Source organism: Lactuca sativa, chromosome 7 (assembly GCF_002870075.4).
Source record: "Lactuca sativa cultivar Salinas chromosome 7, Lsat_Salinas_v11, whole genome shotgun sequence".
Taxonomy (NCBI): Eukaryota; Viridiplantae; Streptophyta; class Magnoliopsida; order Asterales; family Asteraceae; genus Lactuca; species Lactuca sativa.
This window is the reverse complement of record NC_056629.2, coordinates 92284832-92311766: the sequence shown is the minus strand read 5'-3', so window position 1 is coordinate 92311766 and position 26935 is coordinate 92284832. Positions and strand designations below refer to the sequence as shown.

General features: G+C 34.4%; 1 protein-coding gene and 1 long non-coding RNA gene across 3 annotated transcripts; one reads left to right on the top strand and one right to left on the bottom strand.

Moving 5' to 3' along the window:
- Positions 1–11582: 11582 nt before the first annotated feature.
- On the bottom strand, positions 11583–13328 carry LOC122195069 (replication factor C subunit 3-like). The gene is made up of 4 exons (XM_042896540.2): positions 12900–13328; positions 12563–12692; positions 12412–12475; positions 11583–11951 (listed from the first exon to the last, which is right to left on the bottom strand). Exons 2-4 carry the CDS (start codon positions 12681–12683, stop codon positions 11876–11878), a joined length of 261 nt encoding a protein of 86 aa, XP_042752474.1. The 5' UTR covers positions 12684–12692; positions 12900–13328; the 3' UTR covers positions 11583–11875.
- A 1092-nt stretch (positions 13329–14420) lies between these two features.
- LOC111883740 (uncharacterized) lies at positions 14421–16633 on the top strand. 2 transcript variants are annotated; one of them, XR_006184868.2, is made up of 5 exons: positions 14421–14889; positions 14988–15028; positions 15103–15243; positions 15335–15439; positions 15972–16633. It is a non-coding gene; the product is annotated as an uncharacterized LOC111883740 (long non-coding RNA). The 2 variants fall into 2 exon arrangements; XR_002847518.3 differs by lacking the exon at positions 15972–16633 and having other exon boundaries at positions 15335–15554.
- The last annotated feature ends 10302 nt before the right edge of the window (positions 16634–26935 follow it).

Genomic DNA, 26935 nt, shown 5'->3' with positions numbered 1-26935 from the left:
ATCGATGTTCATTTGGATCGATGTTTTTGGGCACAGTTGGGATGAATTTTCTTTTCTTTGAAGGGTCAGCTTGCTTGGGAGCATCCTTTTTCTTAGGAGTTCCATGTTTCTTGGTGTGGCAGGGGCCTTGATGAGCTGAGGCTAATTGCTTGCGTCTTTGTGATAAAGACAGGTTTGATAGAGTCATGCAGGATGGGACTGCGGTACTACCAGGGACAGTGAGTGTGGATGTGATTTGTAGAGGCGGGGTAGAAAGGTATGCGGCAATACCTTCCGTAGCCTCAATATGGTCTGAGACATCAGCAGTTTCAAGACCAAGAGTAGAAACAATATGGACTGGTAGTCGTCTGATAGGTCCAAAAGCAGATTGATTAGTAGAGGGATTGTACCTTTTGAGATCTTTAGTGATGAAGAGATTGATGTCGTTGCACATGCTAAGTCTTGCATCCGTATGAAGGTCTGAGATGCATAGAGACCAGAATCTGGCAAACGTGATCTCGGTAGGGTTCTCCCTTGGACTTTCCTTGGGAATGTATTGCAAGAAGTCATCCCACAAGATCTGACCAGAGTTAAAATCATGGACAGTGAAGATGCTCTACACCAACTCGAGGAGCTTGAGACCCATATTATCAGTGCCTCCGGTTCTGCCGGACAGGCTGTGGATCACAAAGTGACAAACAAATTGCCATACCGCAGGCAGCTGATTTTTCTTGAACTCGCATATACCTTTGGTCTTCTTTTGGTAACCCATCTAGTAGAGTGCAGAAAGGATGTCTGCCATACTTGGAGTGAAAACCTTGATTGAAGGATGAACTAGTAGGTTAATGGCAGTGAGGAACTTTTCTTTTAGTCAGAATGACCAAAGAATCGTTTACCAAATTCAGTGCACTTCTTGAGTATTTTTGAGGGGTCGATACGCTGAGAAGGCACATTTGAAAAGATTTGAAAGAGGAACCATATCTGTGAATGAATCGAAGGGACCAAAAAGTGGGTGATTGGAGAGAAACTTGATCATCAACTTCGTCGGAGAATTATAGAAGGAATGCTCTTCGAACACAGCCCTAAAATTTCTTGAAGCAATCGTTGGCATTGGGTGTTTTTTTGCAGAGTCTGAACCAGTAGGGTTTGCTGATCTAGATGCCTTGGAGTGTTTCTTGGAGATGCCTGATTTCACCATTGTAGGAGTTGAAGAAGTTTTGCAAGAGAAAACAGAGTGCAAGAAAAGGTTCGAGGTTCAGAAAGTGTAAACTTTTGTTGAGGAAGAAAAAGGGGGTCTTATAGTGGCTAATTTGGAACGGGAAATGATTTTACCCTAAGTGAAATTAGGTAAAACATTTAGGTGTTTTTCTTGGATTAAGAGAGAAAATCTCAGCCACCGATTAAGAAAAAGGTTTAATCTATATTTTTGAGATTTACAAAAAAGGGTTAGCATTTAATGAAATGTCAGACTTCAAAACCACGCCTGAAGAACGTGTGGTGAGGGTGGGATTAATCCTTTGTGTAAACGGGAAGTTGTAACGAATTAGATGCTTTGGGGTAATAGGAACAATTTTAAAGGATTTGATTTTGGGAAATCGTTATTTTTTTCATCATACCTAAAATTGGTCTGACACAAGGTTTATACAAAAGAATGGGATAGTTACACCAAGAAAATTTTTTTTAATGTTTTTCTCTATTTAATGAAGGATCATTAAATAGCACAGCATTATTCAAAAATTAATAAAACAGTTTGAAAATCAATCAAAGTGACTGCGGATTGAAACTTCATTGCAGATGGATCATCTGGCATCGAATGGATGACTGCGGTAGAAGAATTGAGGAGAACACTTGAACAAAGATTAGTAATAACAAACAATAAGGACCATTGAAGGTTAAGTATGATATATGGTTGCGGTACACATGATATATCAAAACCATATATCATAAATAACTTCAATTAGGACCGCAACAGAGACCAACGATGGTCTGCGGTACCTATCAATTGAAAAAGAATTGTGGGTCTGGATTCATCATTCCTAACATTTGTAAGAAACTGTTGAGTTTTGTAGAGTCAAGTGCCTTTGTGAATACATCAACAATCTCTTCATGAGTATGGACAAAAATTAGTTCAATGTTACCTTTCAGGATGTGGTCTTTGATGAAGTGATATCATAGTTTAATATGCTTGGTCTTGGAGTGCTGAATTGGATTGTGAGAAATCGCTATAGCACATTCAAGGTCACAATAGGTTGGTATCTGTAGCATTTTGTATCCGTAGTCCAATAGTTGTGTTTTCATCCATAAGACTTGTGAACAACAGTTGGCTGCGACCACATGTTCAGCTTTAGCAGTAGACAATGATACATAATTTTGTTTTCTTGATGACCAGCTGACGAGTCTTCCACCCAGAAATTGACATCCTTTGGAGGTGCTTTTACGATCCAGTTTACATCCGGCGTGATCCACATCAGTGAATGCTTGTAGGCTGAAGTCATTCCTTGCGAGGTACCATAATCCAAGAGTCTTGCTACCCTTTAAGTACCATAGAATCTGCTTGGCTGCGGTCATGTGTGACATTTTTGGGTCAGCCTGGTACCTTTCTCATACTCCTGTTGCAAACTCGATGTCTGGTCGGCTTGCAGTGAGGTACATAAATGAGCCAATAATACCTCTATAAGTCTTGTGATCAACTTATTCGCCTGAGGGATCAGGAGATATCTTATACCCGAAGGCCATGGGGACCTTAGCCGAAGAACAGTTGTCCATTGAATATTTCTTTAATAGTTTAGAGGTGTATTTCTCCTGATGAATGAATATCCCTTGAGGGATTTGTTTCACTTGAATTCCTAGAAAGAAGTTAATCTCTCTATTCATGCTCATTTGGAACTTGTTGGTCATGAGCTTAGCGAATTCATTCACCATTTTTTTATCAGTTGAGCCGAAAATAATATCATCCACATGTATTTGTACAAGCATAATATGATCACCATTTGCTTTTCTAAATAAATTGGGATCAATCACTCCTCTTTTGTATCCGAACGAGACAAGAAATTCAGAGAGAGTCTCGTACCATGCTCTTGGGGGTTCTTTTAGACCGTAGACTACTTTTTCAAGCTTGTAGCAGTGGTATGGGAATTCAAGACTTTCGAAGCCTGGAGGTTGCTGAAGATAAACCTCCTCTTTTAATTCACCATTGAGAAAAGCACTTTTCACATCCATTTGAGGAACCTTGATGTTCTAGTGAGCTGCGTATGCTAAGAAGATCCAGATGGCTTCCATCGTGCTACCGGAGCATATGTTTCATCATATTCAATACCTTCAAGTTGACTATATCCCTTGGCAACTACTCTTGCCTTGTTTATGACGACCGCACCGGATTCATCCAACTTATTCTTGTACACCCATCTAGTATCAACATTGGTGTGGCCTTTCGGCTTCGTAACGAGCTGCCATACTTTGTTTCTTTTTAATTCTTCTAGCTCTTCTTGCATTGCAGATATCCAATCTGGTTTTAGTAATGTTTCTTTGATCGTTCGGGGCTCGACCGAGGACATAAACGCTGCGTAGTGACAGTGATCGAATAAGTCCTTGGATGATCGAGTCTGGATTCCTACAGATGGGTTGCCGATGATTTGTCCTGGTGGGTGGTCTTTCGTCCACACATGTAGACGGGGTTGCAGATGATCAGCAGCTGCGGTGGAGGGAATATCTTCAATATCAGAAGACTTTGCGGTTGGAAATGGCAGTTCCCCCTGGACTTGAGAACATCCTGCTGAATTGTCTTGAACTGGGAAGGAGGGATCAGTTCTTGGGCAGATGGTGAAGGTTCCCCCTGGAGTGCAGACGGGAGTTCCCCCTGAACCTACGAAGGTTCCCCCTAGATTGTTGATGGTTGTGTGATAATCCTTGAATTTGTTCTTGTATCAATGTTCTCTATGTTTTCATCATCCGAATCCGAAGAAACATTTTATGGTTGAAACTCTCTACGAACTAGAGCTGCATCTTCTAGTACTGGAACCTCGATGGTTGTTGTATGGTCCGGAATTTAGTTTTCCCCTTAACCGGCGAAGTGGAAGTATTTAGAGATACTTCATCGGACAGTGTTGGACTAGATACATCAGCATGTTGTTGCTAAGCTTCTAGAGACACAAGAACTTCGGATAACTTGCTTGTATCTACCGAGTCAAAGATATCGTCATAGTTTACTTCAACTAGATTTAACGGACCCAAAGAGGCAAGAATATCACTTTCTATAATTGTTGTGGTTTCGATTGATGGAGCGGTGTTGCAGATGTGATAGTCATCGAATTTCACATCGAAGATTTTAATTATCATCCTTGTTCGTCTAATGATAACTCGATAAGAAACCTTGTTAGTGGAGTAGCCAAGGAAGACGCCTTCATCAGAATTTGGTGCGAATTTGTTGAGGTGGTCTCTGTTGTTGATTACGATACATCTACACCGAAATATATGGAAGAAACGGACATTTGGCTTGTGGTTGTTAAGGCCCTCATACAGTGTTTTGTTGAGACGTTTGCACACAATGCTTCGGTTTTGTACAAAACAGGTTGTGGCAGCTACTTCGGCCCAGAAGTAGAGAGGAAGGTGAGGAAAGTTGAGCATAGATCTGGCAGCTTCTACTAGAGTGCGGTTCCTTCGCTCTACTACCCCATTTTGTTGCGGTCTATAGGGAGTTGAGAACTTGTGAGTAATGCCTTCGAAAAACCAAGAAATTATTTAGGAGATGGTTAGTAAACTCGGTTCCATTATCGTTGCGGATACGTCTAACTGGTAACTTGATCTGAAGTTCAATTTCCTTGATGAAGTTAATCAACACCTGTGGTGTTTCTACCTTGAGTCGAAGAAAGAAGACCCATGTAAAACGTGTGAAGTCATCCACTATAACCAGTATGTACTTCTTGTGATGAAGACTGGATACGGTAGATGGACCGCAGAGATCAATGTGTAAGAGTTCCAAAGGTTTAGAAATGGAGGAGTCAATCACCGTGGGTGACTTGCCTTGAATTGCTTTCCACATTTACATGTAGGACAGAGTATCATTGCTGAACTTGAGAATTGGAAGACCTCTGACTGGTTCGCCTGTGACCAAATTGTTGATGTATCTGAAGTTGAGGTGAGCTAGCTTGCGGTGCCATAGCCAGCTGACTTCGGATACTGCTTTGGATAGGAAGCATAACAGCGGTTTGCCTATGATCAAAGATACATCCAGAGGATACATAGTACCTTCAGAACTGAACTTGATCAGACAAGTGCTCCTATCGCTTGACATTACATAGCAAAATTGGTTATCAAATTCAACATGATGGCCTGCTTTACATAGTTGACCAACACTTATAAGATTGTGTTTAAGACCTTCTACATTAGCAACCTTTTGAATAGAGAAGTTTCCCATAGTAAGAACACCATAACCTCGGATTATCCCATTCGCATTGTTTCCGAATGTGATGTTTCCACCATTGCAAATTTGCTTGAAATCTCGAAGGTATTGTAACCTTCTTGTCATGTGCAAGGAGCAGGCACTGTCGATTAACCATTCTTCTTCTTGTTCCTCCTTGCACAAGGCCTAAGAATTACACGATCAGTTTAGGCATCCAAACTAGTTTGGAGCCTAGGACAAAGGATGAGTTTTTGATTGATGCATGAATCGAGGTTGCAGGGACTGGTTTTGTGTCAACTTTTAAACCTAGTCCTGGGTGCTTGTGAGTTTTTGGAGTGTTGCGTTTTTTGGAAAAGTTACGAGGTTTCTGAAAAGGATCAAATTTGACATGAGATAAACCTTTTTGACAATTACATTGACATTGACAAGCTGAAATTTTGTCTTTTGTTTTGACACTTAGTTTGGTCAGTGGTCGGAAGGATGAGGTAGACTTGTGACCAGTCTGAGGTTGGTAATATCTGACATTGGTGCTTTTGGAATTTGAAAAAGCTTGTTTCGAAAAAGATTTAGCACATGTAGATACCTTGGACCTTTTTCTAGGATTTGGTAAAATGCCCTTCCACTTATTGAAATTTTGATGTGATTTTAAACGTGTTGGAATGGGTAAGATACCCTTCCATTTTGGATCATCTGAGGAATATATTTGAAAACCATTGCTTCGAAAAGACCGTTCTTTCTTTTGGGTTGTGTCAGATGAGTTAGGAATGGATGTTGAAACTGTACATTTCTTTTTGCATGTTTTCTTGATGGGAGAGCTTTTTAAAAAATAGTGAGCAAAAACAAACTTTTCTGGACTCTTAGATTTTGGTAATCTGATGTGTCTTTTATTTTTTGAAAAGTTTTTTTCGATTTGTGCCTTGGGATCGAACTTCCTCTTTGAAAGCCTTTTTTGCTAAGATTTTTGGAGAACCGCAGTCATTAGTGTTCAGTTGTGGTTTCCTGGAAACCTTTGTATATTTTTGAAAACGAAGGCTTGACTCATCTGAACATGAAGAGTTAGGGTTTTGAGAGCATTGACCTACTTCAAGGTTCTCTATGCATTATTCATGGTGAATTGGCTGAAGAGTCACAGAGCTTTTTATTATGGATTGTGGTAAGGATGATTTGACTACCACAGAGTAAGTCTGAGTTGTGACTTCAATGGGACTTTTGTTGGACTTTTGTGACTCATGACTGCATTCAAAGACACAGTAGTCTGAGGGCAGAGACGGAAAGTCATGTGAGACTTTGGGACTTTCTATGACAATTTCTTCATCAACAACTGATGAGGTCTGAGAATTTGAATAGATTGTGCCACATATAGGAGTTTGATCACATGTGTGACCTGAAACCTCAGGCACAATTTCCTCAATGACGCAATTATTGCTTAGATTATGAAGTCTACCGAAGTGAGTTCTGATGTCTTCAGAAAAGGTCTTGTTATTGACTGGAAAATGAAATTCTCGTTCCGGAGGGACATACAACCGATCTTTGTTAAACCGGGGTGTGGAATCCTTTGCGGTAGGATATCCATTGGACCAACCCAATTGTATGTATTGTCCACAGTTCCATTATTAACCAAATTTTCAATAGCTTCACTTTCATTGAACAATTTTTCTATTAATAGATTTAAGCGTACAATCTCACTCTGAGCTAAATCTCTTTGGTTCAAAGCTATCTCTAGTTGTGTTTCACTCAACATTCTTGCATCTTTTTCTAACTCTAAATCCTTTTCTAACATGGCCATTTTGAGTCTTTTGTTGTCCAGTCGTCCTCTCACATGAAACATCTTTGGGACGCTATGTTCTTCTCATCTAAGGCTTTGTTGTAGTCTGTAAGGACAGCAGCACATGTGTCATTAAGATTGTCTATGAAGGGTTGACAGTCATGCATGTTATAGTTTAGAGTTTGAATCATGAGTTTTACCTGTTCGACGATGCTTAGTGTTCCATCCTTTGCCATGTAGCAGTACTTATTTTCCAGCTTTGTAGACCCATCATCATCAGCAGTTGCTAGCATGCAGATTTTTCCTTTTCCTTTGATATTGCTGATGGTTTTTTCTTCATCTCTGGATGACCAAACTTGATGGTCTCTTTTGACATGGGCCACGTATGCCCTAGCCTTTTCCTTTTCCTCCAATTCTTGAGCCATTATAAGGTATAATGCTCTGTCTTTCACCACATTTGCTTTGCAATCTTTTGCAAAATGATTCTCTTTGTTGCACTTGTGACATATAATAACATCACTTTTGTCTTCTGAGGGAGTACCAGAGTCAGAGGTTTGAATGGACTGCGGTGTCTCCTTTGGTTGAGTATTTTGAGATTGTGGTGGTGGGTGAGAACTTTTAGGATAACGAGAGTGATTATTCTGTGGGTTGAAGTTACGGTTGAAAGGAGGTTTGTTGAATTGTTGATTTTTTCAAAAAGAAGAAGGTGGTATCCGGTTGAACTGTTGACTAACAAGAGCAATAGCCTTCTGAAATTCTTCTTCATCATCATACTCTGAGTCGTCTTCATATGACTGTGGTGTAGTTTCGTACGAGGGAGAATAAGATTGATTATGTGGAGCTTGTGCTACAAGAGCAAGTGGTCCTCTGAATTCAGCACAGTCTTTGAGTACGGTAGAGTCTTGTGTTTGTAGTTCCCCGTAGACCTTGTAGAGAGACAATGAATGAATCTTTCTATCCCCTAGGACTATCATCTTAGCAGTAGTCCAATGTCTTCCCAAACCGTTGAGAAATTGAAGGTTTGTTTCACGGTTATCGCGGACGGTGCCAGCATTTGATAACTTAGTGACTATCAGATTGAACCTTTTGAAAGAGTCTTCTAAACTTTCGCCAGTATAAGCTTTGAAGTTGTTGAATTCATTGAGTGCAGTTATGAGCTTGTTATCTTGAGCTTGTTCTGAGCCTTCGTACAAATTCTTGAGAACATCCCAGATCTATTTTGCTGATTTACAGTTTATGATAATGTCGAAGTTGCCAGGAGCAACTCCACAAGAGATTTCATAAAAAGCAACAACATCATTTTCCATTTTATCGAGATCATCTTTGGTGGGAAGATTCATGACTGGTTGTCCTCCTCCTAGTCTGGCTGTGGCTTCATCAATTTGAACAGGTGTAAGAACGGGGACATGTGGTCCTTCTTCTACGGACCGCCATACATCTCTACCAAGTCTCTTTAAGTACCATTCCATTATCTGACACCAGTGATGGTATTAATTTGCCACCAATACTGGAGCTCGATTTGAACCACCAACATTGTTGGAAACATTCAAAGATAGTGCTTGTGCCATTTTCCCTTGTTTTTTTTTCTTTTTTTGTTAAGAAATGAGCTTCAGTGGTATAGAAGGCCCTTTGTTAATCAGATGTTCGTTTTTCAAAAAGCAACCACTATGGCTTGGATACCAATTGTTGAGAGAAAAACTTGAGACACACTTGAACAAACGTTAGAACAAGTATAGTTGCGGAATAGTTAATCCCAAAGGATCTAAAAACTCAACAATAATAAGTTAACGAGTTAGATAGTTAGAGAGTTAGTTGCGGAAATGCAAGGAAATATAAATGACAGCAGGTAATATATCAAGTATACACATAAGTTGATTCATATCATGGAATGCATTCAGACCAAGTTAGTGAGTGTGATCAAGCTTAGTGATAAAGTCATGAATGACTTGCTCCAAAGAGAAGTAATTATCAGTTACGTTCTAGAGAACTTTAAGAGTAAGAAGAGATATGAGATGTATAATGAAGAGATGTAATTCATAGACTTGAAGATTGTTCAGATTGTTATTAACTGTGAAAGAATGAGCTCTATATATAGAGACTCAAAAATTACATTGGATCACATCTCTAAGAGTAGCCAGGCAAGGCATACCGGACAATAGAGAGTATTACAGAAAAATAGATAAAGTTAAACTAAGTAACGTAAGTAAGACTACGGTTGGGTTGATGACTTCGGATGAGGCTGCGAATGAGGGCTTGACTGTGGATCCTTGAGAGCTGTGGTAGACTAAGTTTAAGAGGGTCACTTCCATGTTTCAACAAAGGTGTCAAGATGCAAGATAGTAAGTAAGATCTTAGACAAATCAAAATATATACTATTTATGAAGATAATATATATATATATATATATATATATATATATATATATATATATATATATATATATATATATTATTCATAACAAATTTATTGAATTGTTAAAATGAAGATGCTCAAATTCTCTAACATTCTTAAATACTTTGAGACTCTCATTAAGTAACCATGCATACCAATGAATTCTATTTGTACATGATATACCTACTTTATTTTATTTTACTTTTCTGGTGGAATATCCAATTTAAATCATATACTAACAACTAGCGGAAAAACCTGGGCTTCGCCTCAGGCCATTTTTTGTGTTTTTTATAAAAGAAAATGTAAAAGTTTTGACTGTAAGGACCAAATGCCTAAAGAATTAAAGGGGTTGAAATTAGCAAGTTTTTAGAAAAATGACCAAAAATTATCAATTCCTTAAAGTGTTGTGGCCAAACATTAAATATTAAAAGGTTCCTAAAAATATAAAAATATTTATTCCAATGACTAAAAGTGTCAAAAATTGCTAGAAAAACAACGGGCAAAGTTGACAACAAAACATGCAAATTTACTATTCATAAGGTAGCATATATATATATATATATATATATATATATATATATATATATATATATATATATATATATATATATATATGGGTGAGATCGGTTGAGAACTTATAGTTTCCCGAGAACTAAAAGTGGAACATTGGATCAAAAGTAATTTATTAAAGACATGATCGTCATCTTACCAACCTCATTTAATGTTTAATTTTTTGTGTTATTTAATATATTAATATAAATGTCTAAAAATTTACATCATAAATCAAATTTTCAGATTTTTTTAAATATAGTATTTTTCGTTTGTTTTTTTTTAAAAGAAGATGCAGATTTTTTAATTTTTTATAGAAAACATGAATATTTGAAAAAAAAAAGTGAAAAAAAATAATATATTTTTTTAAAATACTATAATTTTTAAAAAAAATTGCATTTTTTTTTAAAACAATTGGATTTTTTTTTCAAAACAACTGCATTAAAAAACTACATTTTTAAATTAAAAAAAACTACAAGTGTTTTAAAGAACGTAACATTTTTTTACAAAAATAACTACAATTAAAAAAAACTGTATTTTTTTAAAAAATTAAATTTTTAGGTACATATATGCATATTTTTTCAAATGCATATATGTATATTTCTTATACTATAGTATTCGTAGGTAAATCACAAAAAATCTTATTTTTATTAATTAATCTATAAACATAATGGTACAAGTATTTTTTCTATACAAAATAAAATATAAAAAACAAAAAATGCTACAAATTTCATATCGTTTTCATGTCTTCGTGTAAATATTTCCTTATTTTCTTCAATTTATCATTTTTCACATCTTCAATATTCACCACAATTTCTTCCAAATCTAGAAGAAAATTTAAAAAAATAATTGTTGCAAAAACACTTACAAAAATACATGTGATTTTCATGTGATTAACATATGAATCACATACGATTCCCATATGAATCACATTTACATATAACATCATATGTGAATTACATTTGATTTTCATATAAATCACATGAATCAGTGATTCATATATGAATCAGATGGCATTTGCATGTGAATCACATGTCATTTACATGTGAATCATGTGTGATTTACATGTGAATCAAATGTGATTTACATGTGATTCACATTATTCACATGTGAATCAAATGTGATTAACAAATAAATCACATGTGATTCACATATGAATCACATTTACATATGACATCATATGTGAATTATATTTGATTTTCATATGAATCACATGAATCTGCGGATTCATATGTGAATCACATGTCATTTACATGTGAATCAAATGTCATTTACATATGAATCATGTGTGATTTACATGTGAATCAAATGTGATTTACATATGAATCACATGCGATTCACATTATTCACATGTGAATCACATGTGAATCAAATATGATTCATATATGAATCACTGTGATTCATACTCTATGGTAACACAACTTTTTACATCCTGTGTTAGTCTAATTTAAGGTATGTGAACACATACCTTAAATTAATGAGACCAAAAACTCAAAACAATTTGAAATCAGAAATCAACGATGGAACAGAAAATATCCCAAAGATTAATTAAAATATACATCTTTCTCAATGCAAAATTACCAAAATCCAAAAGAAATAGATTGTTATACTCTGATGGGATATTCCACACTAGCATATTGAAATCGAGTTGTCCTTCGGAGACCAGGAATTCCATCTCTCTTTGAAATCCTTTGTTCTTAATGGATATACTCTTCACTCTTGAAACTCTATGATCCTCAAAATCATCAGGCTCAGATCTCGCATGAAGTGGGGTGTAGTTTACAAGTGATCCTTTAGTTCTCCAATGAGACCCACACGCGTTGCACAATATAGGCTTGTCGGGTGACCCATTTCGCTATAGTGGGGTGCCTGTAATTTTTTAAAACTATTAAAAAAAGCTTATATCCCATTATAAGAGCTAATGAAACAATCCCACAATCCCAGATAGCTTCAATATGTATACTTAAGGACAACAAATATGATTGGTTTGAAATCATTTTATGGATTTAAATAAGCTAAAAGATTCATAAAAACACCAAATGTAACAAAGTAATGTTGTGTAATCATGGTGAGGGAATGTGCATTAGTTAGAATTATCAAATGCACAAACAATTATAGAATTTCAATTTGGAAAACAGATAGAATGGCTGTTTGATATAAACAATGAAGGAAGTTCAGTCATTCAGAGGCAATTTATCAAACAGGTTATGTGCATTTAGCGGATTCAATTGGGAGTTGACATTAGAATTTGAATTAAAATCAAGCAATGGTGTGAAGTGTGAAGATATCACCAAGATGTAGCTTCTTAACCAAATATTACAAGACTTACATGGTTACTTCTCTTACAATGTCCACTAAAGCCAATCCTTTTCTTGCCTTGATATCAGATATTTCTGTAAAAAAAAAGTTAACCACCAACAAGAAAAGAAAGAAGAAAAGAAAACTGAAGCCTTGAAATGAAAATAAAATATGATGGATACTTTGAAAGCTAAATGAAAATGATTCATTTAGAAGCCAGTAAGATATATGTTCAATGTCTTTAGGCAACGGATTGCCTGTGCAGAGGTATACAACTTCTTCAGTTATCTGCTGAGGAGCCATATGTGTTGACTGCATGAATCAAACACATAAACACATTACATTACAATAAGCATTATAGAAACTGTAACTTTGTAAGCTAAATCATATGGCAAGTAAGCAAAATAAGAAACCTGTAAGAGGAAGAAGTAAAGAAGAGAAAAATAGACCGCAGGGTATGTGACTGGTTGACTCAATAGATGAGAAAAAAAATCCACACGTGAATCAATTTTAGATTACCTTCAATGATTTAAGCCCTAACTTCTTGATATCATGACTAGAAAATCGATACCAAAGCTCTATCGACTATCGATTTTGAAGAACTGATTTTGTAGAAATGGATTTCCAACTAGGCGTGTATTTGCGATGCATGAGCTTAATCGGTATTTTTTCGATTAATGATAAATTATCGATGGTTGACAGAGATGAGAGGGAGGCTGGAGGATCTTCGGTGAAGAGAATGGTAGGTCGATGTATGAGTGGTCTTCTATAGACCTATGTATGAAGGAGAAGAGAACGCACCATCAATGGAGTCAAGATGATCGACAACAACGAATCATGGACTGTGCTGGTCGTTGATACAGGTAGGTTGGGGATTGGAGGCGGAGGGGGGGTAGGGGTGGAGGGAGGTGTCGATGGTAGGGATGAGCATCAGAACCGGGTACCCGCTTTCGGAACCGGAACCGCCTTGGAACTGCCGGTTCTGAAACTGGAACCGCCTTAAGCGGTTCCGGTTCCGGTTCCTAAAGTTACGGAACCGCCTTAAGCGGTTCCGGTTCCGGTTCTCATTTTTTAGGAACCGCTACCCGCTGGGTACCCGCCGGAACCGGTATATATATATATATATATATATATATATATATATATATATATATATATATATATATATATATATATATATAGTATGAATATATGCGTGCGCTATTTTGACCGATTTAGAAAATATTGGTCCGATTTTTTCCGTTTTTGTTCCGAATTTATTTGATTCCGACCGAAATAAATTGTGGTTTTATTGAAAATTTTTAATAACGTTGATGTAACCGGGTTACCCGCTCCCGGAACCGGAACCGCCGGTTCCGGGACTGGTTCCAAAAATTGAAGAACTGCCTAGACCGGTTCCGGTTCCGGTTCTAACTTTCTAGGAACCGCCGGTTCCGGTTCCGGTTCCGGTTCTCGCCAAATGAGGCGGGTACCCGCCTATGCTCATCCCTAGTCGATGGAATTAGGGAGGAGGTCGATGGAGCCAATGAATAATTGGGAAAAGGGAATGTTTATTTGGGGGATAATTTCTAAATCCCTAAAATATCCTTATGTTATTTTTTTAGATGCCCTTCCGTGTTTTTTTCCTTTTTATTTACAAAAGTGCCATAAAAGATCTTAGTCGTTGATTTTTTTTAATTTAAAGGTCCACTTTTAGTTCTCAGGTTCTCGGGAAACTATGAGTTCTCAAATGATCCTTCCTATATATATATATATATATATATATATATATATATATATATATATATATATATATATATATATATATATATATATATATATATATATATATATATATATATATATATATATATATATATATATATATACCTTAATAAACATTTAGCCTTAAATGCTGAATTTTAAGAGGTATACCCCTTAAAGCAACATTTACAAGAACATTATGCATTCCCCGAAAAATCATATCTTATCTGGCCATTGAAAAATTCAAATTAAATAATACCAGATCACCTACGTTCTCGGTCAATGACAGCTGTTCTTCATCCCTCAATCTTCGTTCATCTCTGATTTAATTGAAATTTTGAATTGAGCTCTCTTCAACAATCTATTTAGAAACCCTAGCACCCATTTCAACTTGCATTGCCTCCTCTTCTTTCTCTCTCCTGTCATCTGCGTTTTCTCTCCAAACCCAAGGCAAGGGAAAGTGCAACAACAAATCTTACATCCTAGAGCTTCCATCGGTAAATTGGTATCCATTCCCCTCCATTGTTCTTGTATCTGTGTAAGTTTCTTTTGTTTTGTTTGATATTTGGGTCTATTACTACTTATAAACCATGGTTGCTGATGTTATTTCCACCTACAAAACTTCCACAAACACCGCCCTATTTGGTGTTCGGGGGTTTTTTGAAGACTACCGTCGACTACCACCGCTCAATTTCTAAGGAAGCATAACAACCACCGCCGGTCGTTGCCATTGTCACCATTGATGTCTTACAGCCATTAGTTCTAGGTAAGGAAAAAATATCAACCTTTATCCTTTCCTACTCTTATTTCCCAATTCAAAATTTTGTTACCAACAACAACATTAATCCGCCGTTCACTCTCCAGACGCCCTTCTCCAATCGGTTGAAGTTATACAATCCAGGATGGTTAGTTTTCCTTTTGATTTGTTATTTTCCCTTTTCAATGATTTTTATCTGTTTCCCTTTTTGACAACTTCTAGATGTGTTGGCGATGATGGCTATGAACTAAATTTGAAAATAATGAATCAACGTGTTTTGAATGTGTAATATCTCCAGAATCGATGTTGTTTAGATCCTGGAGAGTGGTTAGTGTAATTTGTTTCTCTTTATCCACAAACGAGGTCTGAGTTTTTTTTTTCAAATCATTTGTGTGAATGACTTAATTACTATATGAAATCCCTCATTATTAATAAAAAAAATTGGTTATTGCAGAGTTCCAAAGAAGTCATTAATTAACAAGCATCATAGCACCCTTACATGAGGTTGATTCAAGATGAATGTTCAAGAACGGAAATGGGAAGAAATTACAGTATAAGGGTAATTTGGTCTTTCTTTCTTACTTTTAGTTTAGGCAACTCATCTGTTTGCTATAATTTCTAAGTGTATGTTTGAACTTTTCTATGAAAATCTAAAAGGTTGGAATAATGAGTTATGCTTGGGTGTGATTTGAGTTTAATAGATAATGTGAATATGAATTAGGATTAGGATTACTATATATGAAAGGGTGGTCGGGTTAGAAAATCTATAATTATTTTTAATCCATAAAACTATAAAATGAAAGTCGTCTTATTTGCTAAACTTTTGGTTCTCATGATTGTACAGCTCTTAAGTTGAACTCAAAGTAATTACTTACATCTGGTGACCTTCATCTCTTAGATGATCATGAGGTGAAGATATACATGTGTTGATTAACTTTAGATGAAATCATGTAACTATTTATTTTTCATTTATCTTCTTTTAAGGTTTTCGAAATATGCAGGTATGCATTTAGTTAAACTAATCAAGTGTAGTATGGTATGTTTTGTTTTATTATTGATGACATATTTTAAACTTTTTTTACCTCAAGTAGAGTTTTCGATTGGTGCAAGAACTTGGAACCGACACTACATTGATCACTTTGGCAATGTCCTACATCATGTATAATCCAAAGAAAATGGAAGTAGCCTGAATGGAGCATGTTAAACTTATGCAAAAAATAGAAGCGTACAATTGCAAGTATATTGCTATTACGGTTAAACAAGTTTTAGCAACAATTCTAAAGATGGTTTTAGCAATGTCCAGGATCACTAGAAGTGTATGCCTTCATTTTAGCAAACCTTTTTTAATGGGTTTGAGTGAGAAATTTGTGGCGGAATGAAGAACAAATATTTTTAGACATGCTATAGGGGTTTCCCTAAAAGGTGGAAAATGTGAGAAAAGAAATATATACTAGCTTTGAAAGAGACAAATCCGAAAAACTCATAATTTGATCAAATTCATCAGGGAAAAAGGTAGGAAGTGGGAAGTTTAAAGTTTAAAGTAAAGCATTAGAAAAAGTTTAAATCTGAATTTCAAGTTTGGATCTCAAGGGTAAATGTGGAAACTTAATTTGTTTGTTTCTAAGCTTATTATGATGCTAAAATATAGAGGTTTTACTATCTGTCATATTTATTTCTTTTATTTTGACTTTGTCCATGGTTTGTTGAAAAGGTAATAACGAAGTTGTTAAATAAATGAAAATTATAAGAAAAAATGGCAGCTCACTTCATTGTTTTTAACAACTGATATCAGCAAATTTAAAAAGCCTTCTTAAGGCATTTTTCGTAGGTCGCAATGTTGGTTGCACCCTAAACTTCATATACCTTAAACGGAATCACATGGTGAAGTCAACAACCAAAATTCATTTAAAGGAGCTAACAACATAGTGTTTTAAAGTGGCCTTTGGTAACCTACTTTTATTTATTTTTTATTTTGTATTATTTTTTCGATAATCACAGCAACCTACTTTATTTTATTTGTTTACTGTAGCATGCTATTTTAATTTATTTTTATTAAAAAGTAGAAGTGTGTTTTGTGCACTACACATGATTTTTGAAACTACAATGTTATAAGAAAAAATTCAATAAATATGCTGACATTTATTGCACAAAACATGATTTATGAATCTGCTCATATATTCACTTTGCAAGTTGTGTGTATGTAATATGTATTTTAGGGAGTTTCATGCTATGAGTCTACCCTTAAGTTGAAACTAGATTTGCCATGGGTTTTTCTTAGTAATAATATCATATATTGTTTTTATGTTTTATATGAATTAACTATATTGTCTAGAAAGTTTAGCATGCCTAAACAGTAAATAAATAATCAACTAATTTGAAATATTTTATTATTTTATATTTTATAATTTATCAATAAATAAATAAATATTATTTTTATCAAAAAAAAAATATAGATGAATATAATATTTATGCTATTATTACTATACTAGCAACAATTAATTGTTATGGTATTCTTTAATTACAATTATAATTTATATATGTTTGTGTTTTTATCAAAGTATAACTTTTATAATGATGAGCTGATCTTAATTTAGGATACGAAGTTTATAGAGTTTGATATCACCAGTATTATTTTTTTTATAAAAGCCAACTTGATCTATAATAGAAAATGTGACAGATGTCGTCGAAAAAGCAAAAAGGAAAAGATGACACATCATCAAATTCTAATCTAATTACTCAGGTAAGTGCTAAAAATAAAAAATTTAAGAAATATATTTATTGGTCTTCAATGCACTTCACGTGGGATACAAAAAGAAAATAAATGATGTTGTCATATTCATTTTTTATTGGTTTATTGTAAACGGAAGGTGGGGCAAAAAAAACTACAAAAAAAAAACAAATTACCAATAATGTTTGTTACCTAATGCTTGTGTTCAGGGGCAGACCTAGGGAGTCTATGATGGCACAGGCAATCCGTGACTTTTCCTGCCTTAGTGGAAAATTTTTCAAAAATTTTCGAAAATTTTATTTTTTCTTCTACTACCGTGCAACTCTACTGTGAAATCATGCGCCCGCTCCAACTTGTGTTATAGATTTTACGGGATTCATAGAAAAGGGAATAACCCCGATCATAAAAAAGGGAATAGTTCAACACGACAAGAGATACTATTTTATGTAATAAATTATTGTTGAATGAATTATGTTTTCTTTATAATATGATACGAGTATCAGAAATAAACTATTTTTTTTTTAAAAAAAAAAAAAAGATAAACCGATGAACAAAAATTAACAACCCCAGACATTTTTAACCTAGATCAACAACATTTATTTTTACTAATCCAAAAATGTAAACCATATTTTTTTTTTGATATAATGCATTGTGTTCTCTAGACTATAACATGTTTCTAAAAATATATTTCTTGCAAAAACACAACTTTTCTCTACAGTTGCATCGTAACGACGTTCCTTGTGGAAGAACACTACAATCGTCAACATCTCTTTTGTCGAATGAATCAATCTACAACAATCAACTCCCCAAAGCCACCACAAACGCCACTGTTTGTCTTCATTCACAACCATTGAACAACCACCTTCATCATTCAACTCTATCACCACAATTCTAACCCTAAATAGCCCACGCCTGAATTTATGAGGGTTTTATGAAGTTGGAGCCAAATTTTCCTAGGATTAAGGTGAATTTAGCACGAATATTCCTAGAGTTTTGGTGAATTCTCCGTCCTCTTAGAGTTTGCTATCCATTCCATCAATGAATCTGTCGCCACCTCCACTGGTCAATGAATCTACCAGGTAGGTTAAAACCGAACCGACATTTAGTAATAGGTTTTAATATATATATATATATATATATATATATATATATATATATATATATATATATATATATATATATATGAAACTATTTTTTTTTTTTCACTTTTTCTAATATAACCGAATCAAAGCGGTCTTAAATCCGTTTTCTAATTAAAGTTCACTTCAAAAAAACCAAATTTATTATAACAAAAATCAGTTTAATAAAATGATTTTAAAAATCGAAATTGGTTCAAAACTTATATAAAAAAACAAATCGTTTGTAGAAACTAATTTCTGAAAAAATTATTCGCACCTGTCGTTTGGCGTGGGTAAACAGCTTTTATATATATATATATATATATATATATATATATATATATATATATATATATATATATATATATATATATATATATATATAATTCTCTTAGCATTAATTAAATGAAATCAAAAAATAACATGAGTCATTATATTCAATTAGATTATGTTGGTAAGCGAACGAGTTTAGTATGAAGATAATTATTAGCACCTATTATATTTCCCAACAACTTACCCTTTTTTTTTTCGGAAAAGCACACCTTACCACTATTTTGTTTTAGAAAACTTGTTGGTTGTTATAGGTATTCATCATTCTTCCCTAAATCATTATAAACATAAATGACATAAACATGTGGATGCGATATTCTTTCTCTATAATGCAAGTACTATTGGTCAATGAATTCAACTTGCTATCTCGTTATTCGGATTTATTCTTTTCACATCTAAAACCACAAACCAATTTGAATTCCAAATGCCTTTGATTTATTTCTAGGAAATGGTATGAAATATTATTTAAGTTTTGTAGGGGTCTTATTATTTATACTCTCTTTTATACTTTTTATCGTTTTTTATAAACTTTATATCTAATCATCTTTACATAATCACATTACATTGCCACTCACAATACATAAATAAAATATTCTATTTACATAGGTAGGAGTATACAAATTAAGTATAGAAGATGTATTTAGGATCACCCATTTTTATAGCAGAAATTATATCAATAAGGTAGCAAAAAGCGAGATAAAGAAGAATATTACAATGAAGAAATAGCTAAAGTTGGGTTTTATAATATTATGATGATTTTATTTTTCTACGTGAATTTCATTATATAGACATGCAACTTTGGAATAATCTCACTAAAGTCTAAAAGTAATAAGATTTATAGCAGTTTCCCTAGACCACTTTAACATTTTTAAGAGGCTTAAACGCTTAAGTTTTGATTTTGTTTTACTGTTCTGAAAATTTAGATTTTCTACTGGAACTACATGTACCTAATGACATGACTAACCTTTTTATGATGTGGACTAAAGGGAATTTCTAGATGGATTGTCATAATTTTCTAGAATAGTAATCATCTATCAATAATTTGTTCAAAATTGGAATCTTTAAAAGCCAAGAATACAGGGTAGAAAAACAGAGTAACTTTTTCCTTCTATGTCATCTCTCTAAGATATTTTTCAAACCTCTCAGACCTAGACTATAAAAAACAATCAAGCGTCAACTTTCAAGTTATGGCATTGCACACAATCAAATGTGATATACGTACACTAGATGTATTGTAGCATGTTAGTATTAACATGTGTATTGGCAAATAACTTTTTTATACAAATGATGCGACTTTTTTTTGGGTTAGTGGTCGCATTCCAATATTATGAAAATTGTTCTTATTCCTCGATTTTATATTGTATCTGGTCTAAAGATGAATTTAAAAAAAGTAAATTGTTGGATATATGTGTCGAGTACTCGGTAGTGCAAGAAATGGCTACAAATATTGGGTGTGCTTCAATTAAAACTCCTTTTACTTTTCTTTGGTTGTCTATTGGTGATAATATCTGTTATATTGATGCTTGTAAAAAAGTGGTGTTGATGCTCACCTTTAAGTTATGTGTGGAAACTAAGACCTCTTTACATTAGAGGTTGTCTCACTTTACTTAAATGGGTATTATGTTTTATGTTCGACATCTTTTATGTTATGGGTAGAATTTTCATCTTACTATTTTTATATCTTGAACTTGTATTGACATCTTAAGCAAGACCTAGATCTTGAATTTAGACAATATATTTATCTGTCATCGTGTTTCTTGTAATATATTATGCAGGAACTATAAACTTGACTAGAAATGAACAGACCATATCCAAGGCACACGGTCAATGCCTTGTGAATGTTGAAGAATATCGAGAAAATCGGGTCAAGCATGGATCAAGGAAGATCCTTTGAATCTCATAATATTTGTTATTGTCACTATGTATAAAAGCCTAATTAATCATCATTCACACACACGCTCTAACCTCTACTCTTACTCTCGTTCTCTCTGGACTTTAGCATTCTACTCCTACTACTAGATCAGCTAGCACTTGTAATTTTATTTCAATTAATACAAATTCTAAGGTAGGTGATTTCATCACCTCCTGAGGTTTTATGCTGGAAATCCAAAAAGATTAAGGGCTTTCATCGTACATCATTATGTTCTTGCGTTTACTTTTATTTTATTTAATGTTGTTTGATTGATAACAACATTTTCTCTTATTTACTTAAATGTTAATCTGATTATATTGTCAAAATTACTAAGATTTCTTATGGTATCTTGGTATCTTTTTAAATACATTGAGATCCATTATACGAATTCGCTTGTTAAACAACTTTAACAATATTTTTTTCTCAAATTCTTCAAAACACTTATTTACATAAAAAGATAGTACTCTTTTGATAAACAGTTTCCTAAATATCATTATTTTCTTCCAAGGATCTTGGGCCTGCCCACGATTTCAGCACATTTCAAGATCTTAAACACTTTGATTTTATATATCTTATTTTAAACATCACGTCACACTAATTTTGTTATGAAACCAGTTTATCAATTTTTTACCAAAATAATTTGGCGCCATCCGTGGGACAAGTGGTGTTATTACATTTTTTTCTTAAAGAAATTCAAAAAGTTTTTTCTCAGATTTGAAGTCACTTACACATTTTTCACTAAAAATTTCTTCATTACCAAAATCCACTTCTAGCATTATTACATCCATCTCCAATGGTTAGAGCCTACCCCCACCTCCTGCTATCAACACAAAGAGGCGGACGACCCCAACATCTTCACCAGTCAAATATTCAGGGGGTCCAGCCCAAGAAATGTGTAAGGTCACACCTTATAATCTGATGAGTCAATCACATAACACACTATCCACCAGCGCCAGAATCAACACCAGTGCCAACATTAGCTTGATCAGCAACAATGAGATCCCCATGATCTTAGTGATCGTTTGTATATTAGGTAGATATACTATGTGATTATCGAATAGATATCAGATCCGTAATCTTAGTGATTAGGATCATACTTTACATAGATTAGAATATATCCTAACATAGTAGGATCTTTATTTCTATAATCGTATATAGTATACTATTAGAGTTAAACCCTAGTAGAGATTTGTACCTCGCTTTGTGAGACTGTTCTCTTTCTGAGAACCTTTTCTTAGTGAAAACATTTTTGTGATCATCCTTGTTTTTATGTTCTTGTTTACTCTTTGTTTGTTCTTTATTATTCATACTTGAGTGTATCCGATCAATACAAACCTTCATTTGGTATCAGAGCAGGTTTACAATACATTCAAGTTATCATGTCTTCCTCTTATTATCCTAAGTCGTCTGCCTTAAACAAGAACCCCCATTTGATGAACACAATTTTGCAATGTGGAAATCAAAGGCTATGATTGTTCTTGAAACCATGGACTTTGATGTGTTCAACATCGTCGACAAAGGTCCACACATTCCTATGTATGATCCTTTTGGACCAATGAAACAAAAGCAAAAGACTAGCTATGACGATGATGATAAAAGACATATTAGTCTTGATGTTAAGGAAAGGGAAGCCATAGGAAACTCTCTTTCTTATCATGTGTATCATCTAGTTCAGCACTGTGAATCTGCTCAAGAAATGATGGAAGCACTAACTGAGGCATATAAAGGAACTGTGTAAGTTCAAGCAACAACTATCAACAGTCTCAACAAGAGATACGAGCATTTATTTGCTCAGCAAGGTGAGTCTCTAACCCAAAACTTTAACGGGTTTAACTGTTTGGTGAATGCTATGCACAGGTTTGGGATTGTCAAGCCCTCCCCTCAGTTGGTCTTGAAGTTCTTAGATTCTCTTGGGAAAAGCTGGGAACATCATGATGATGTTCTCAAGAACAATGAGATTATTCTTTGTTTGGAAATCTACAAAATTATAAAGAAACTAAAGCTCTTCGTAAAGACATCATGAGGGACTCCAACAAAGAAATATATGTATCCTTGGTCTCTATTTAGTTATATAATGAACCAAGTATGTAGACCTATGCTTGATCGATTAGTAATCATGTTTATCGACGATATCTTGGTCTTTTCAAAGACTCAATAGCAGCATAAGGAGCACTTAAGAGAAGTACTCGAGGTTTTAATAAGGGAAAAGTTGTATGTGAAGTTCTCCAAGTGCCAGTTTTTGTTGAGAGAGGTTCAATTCCTCAGACATCTAGCCAACAAGGATGGTATTGTAGTGGAACCATCCAAGATCGAGGCAGTAATGTGATGGTCGGTTCCGACAACTCCCTCAGAAACTTGAAGATTTCTTGGATTAGCGGGATATTATAGAATATTTATTCAAGTCCATAACTATTTTGGTATGTACTTGACCCGATGGTGCATGGTCCTTTTGGGTTGCCTTCACCAAAGCAACTTGATATGATGAATTATAGAGAGAAAGGATTAATTATGATTTATTAATATATTATGAGAATAATATATTAAAAGGAGAAATCATATTGTTTAATTAATATTAGTAAAGAATTAATTGATAATTAATTTTGTGGCTAAAAGAGATTAATTAAACTTAAGAGACTGGAACTATAATTATAAGATAATTGCATTTGGGCTATGGATCACCTTTGAATAATAGGTTGGACGAATTCTATGGGGAAATCCATTAGAAATCGTCCAAGGGATATTCTAAAAGGGTCCATGGGCTGCTTAGTGATTAAGCAGTCAGATTAGGGTTTCCTAGTTGAAAAACCCTAATAGCCTACATGTATATATAGTATCCTTAAGCCCCAAAAACGTGGGGAAGAGTTCCACTAGGGTTTTTGGACATTTTGGGCAGCCTCCTCTCTCCTTATTCTTCATCCTCTTGCTCTTGGTGTTTATGAGCCATTAGAGGAGTGACACTTATGACTCTAAGCTTCCTAAAGCCATTACAAAGGAGGATTTGAGATTGTTATTACTACATAACAATCAAGGTAAGATCTAAACCCTATTCTTATGTTAATATGATTAAATGTATGCTAGATCTAGGGTTTATAGCTTTGGATATTCAATTGCATGTTCATTAGAAAAACTAGATCCAAAAGCTATTAGGGTTTGCATGCACACCATAGGAATGATGTTTTGCTCTAAACCCATCAGTGGTATCAGAGCCATGGCTGTTTGTTTGATGTATTTGATGCTTATTTTATTGAATATTAACTTAAAATCGGAATTTTTGGCTCCTGAGTGTTTGACTCGCCGAGTCAGTTGGTGAGCTCGCCGAATCGGCTGTACTCGACGAGTCCAGGTCCAGAATCGACGAGTCAAAGGGTCTGACAGCTCATATTCGCGATTTTCTTCCTGTTTTGGCTTTGGATAATTACCATAAACGTGTTTTTGTAATAAAATTCGATTTTTATCAACATTTGGTGATTATCCTTACCAAAATTGAAGATAATTGTCAAAATTTTTAGATAATCATTTGTTTTATTAGATAAAGTTTGATTATTTGTAATTTAGATTTGAATTATCGTGTGAAAAAGTTTCAGTTAATCCCTTTAGGTTTTATAGTTAAAATTTGAACTTAAAAGTTTTGTTTTTGAAATTTAAATAAGTTAAACCCTAATGTTTTGAAATGTTTCAAAAACTTGCCCTCAAGTTTTGGAATTTCAAAGTTGATTAAAAGTTTAATTTAGAAATGTTAAATTCTAAAACCCTAGTATTGTTTTGAAAAGTTCAAATCACACCCTTATGGTTTTATTAATTAATTAAGGTGTATAATTAAAAGAGATTTAATAAATCCATAAAGTTTTGGTTTCCATTTAATTAAATTAAAAGTATAATTTATTAAATTAGAACACCTAGTATTTTAAAAGTATAAAATACACCCTATACTATATATAACATTAAAAGTCTAGTATTATATACGTATGAGTAAACAGATAGTCTTACCGTTAGTAGGCCTCATTCACGAAGCTAGTCTATATGGGGTGTTTAAGGAAATTGCCTATAAAATGGCGATTGAATGGGTATCCACTCTTACCCACCGCACTCTTGACTAGTGGAGGGTCGTTAGCTGAACGAGTAGGATAGGACAGAAACCTTCCATTATAAGTATAATGAAGTAAAAAAGTAACTAAATGCCTTTACAAAATTCCCAATCTTAGTTACTTTAGGCAAAAGTGAATTGACATAATTCCATGAAATTACACTTTGTGCCCTTGCGAAGACATTAGTGGAGCATGTGTGGTTAACCGGCACACTACACTACTAGAAAAACAGCCTTTTACGACACTCATTGCGCGTCGTAAAAGGCTCAGACGACACGCAAATGCGCGTCAAGGAAGGCCCTGTCATAAAGAGAGACGACGCGCATTTACGACGTGCATTTACGACACGCAATGCATATCAAGGAAGGCCCTGTCATAAAGGAAGACGACACGCATTTGCGTGTCATAACCTTACGATGCGCGTGTTAATGACACACAATGCGTATCAAGAAAGCCCCTATCAAGAAAGGCCATGTCATAAATGAAGATGACACACATTTTTGCGTATGATAATTTTAAATGTTTAAAAAAATATTATTTATCGATTTACTTATTTTCAAATTAAATTTGTATTTAATGTTTCATAATAGAAAATAAAATATCTTATACAAAAAATAGAATCCATTGCATAAATTTAATGTCATACAATTCTATTTCTTACAATATATAAATTTGCATCTAATCTACTATGTACATCAAATTCCAACTAAGTAAAGTTGCATCTTGCTTTTCATAATTCTTTAAAACTAATGCTCCAAACAGCTGATTATATGGATAAATAGTTGTACATTGGCCCATCTCACTCAATAATGACTTAGCCAAATTCAACTGCAAGTCTTTACTGCATCTTGCTGATAATGCTGCAAGATTTAAATCAAATTCAACTCCAAGTCTTTACTCAATAATCAAAATTAGCTTCCAGATCAGATTGAGAGCTGCAAAAAAACTAATATATGTTAAGCCAACTATCTTGACTAAGTTAACATGGTTTCTAATTGGAACTAGTTTCTAGATGATGAATGGAATATAAATTCAAGTAGAGTTTTGAAGTTTGAACAACAGATATGTTGTTACCTTAACGAGGCCAGGTGGACCAATGATAACAAGATCTTCAAGTGCTTCTACTTTGTCTAGTAATAAGGTGTTGTATAACATATCAACATCCTCAAACTCATCAAAATCCTCCTGCAGATGCAATGGTTTGTGGTGGTTTTAGATGCTTTCTAAAATGTGAAAACAACAAGAATCTTTTATCATGAATTTGACAAGGTGGCATAGAGGAGAGAACCTCAAAGAAACTATTGAGAAAATGTGAAAGGGAAAAAAGTATATGATGACCTGGTTTTGTTCCACATAGTCATCAATGAAGTCCTTAACATCATTGAATTGTTCCTCCATAAATAGGAGGCATACGAAGAGGGTGTTGCTTCCTTGTTGTACTTGTTGGAATCTCTAAAGAAATTTCTCTCTTTGATCTAGTGCTATTTCAGTTCTTCCACGGAATTGTTCCTATTAAAAAAACTTAAAAAGTATTTTAGTTAATGTAGATACAATGTATAGTATAGCAATATATATAGCATACCCCTTCATGTTGAGTTTGGAAGGAACTACCAGGTCTCCACTGAATGCCAGGAACACCAGAAGGTGAAAAGACTCTTGTGCCCATGCCACCACCCTCACCACCATTTCCATTATCACCATCAGTACTTTTGACACCACTTTGTGGCAACATCATTCTACTACTCAAAAATGAAACAGGAGGATGTTGTTGAACCATTCTCTCATATGTCCCTAACATAGGCCTCTTAGCCATTTTAGAAGCTTGACCAACACCCAGGGAATTATTGGTAGAAATAATGTTACTATTCGTAGGGTTGATAGG

What these genes read in the sequence shown, in the direction of transcription:
- LOC122195069 (XM_042896540.2), bottom strand. Translation starts at nt 12,683, where the DNA reads ATGGCTCCTCAGCAGATAACTGAAGAAGTTGTATACCTCTGCACAGGC. An exon ending in ATTTTCATTTAGCTTTCAAA is followed by an intron (nt 12,476 to 12,562) that starts GTATCCATCATA and finishes TTTTTTTTACAG; the next exon opens with AAATATCTGATATCAAGGCA. An exon ending in ATTGTAAGAGAAGTAACCAT is followed by an intron (nt 11,952 to 12,411) that starts GTAAGTCTTGTA and finishes AAAAAATTACAG; the next exon opens with GCACCCCACTATAGCGAAAT.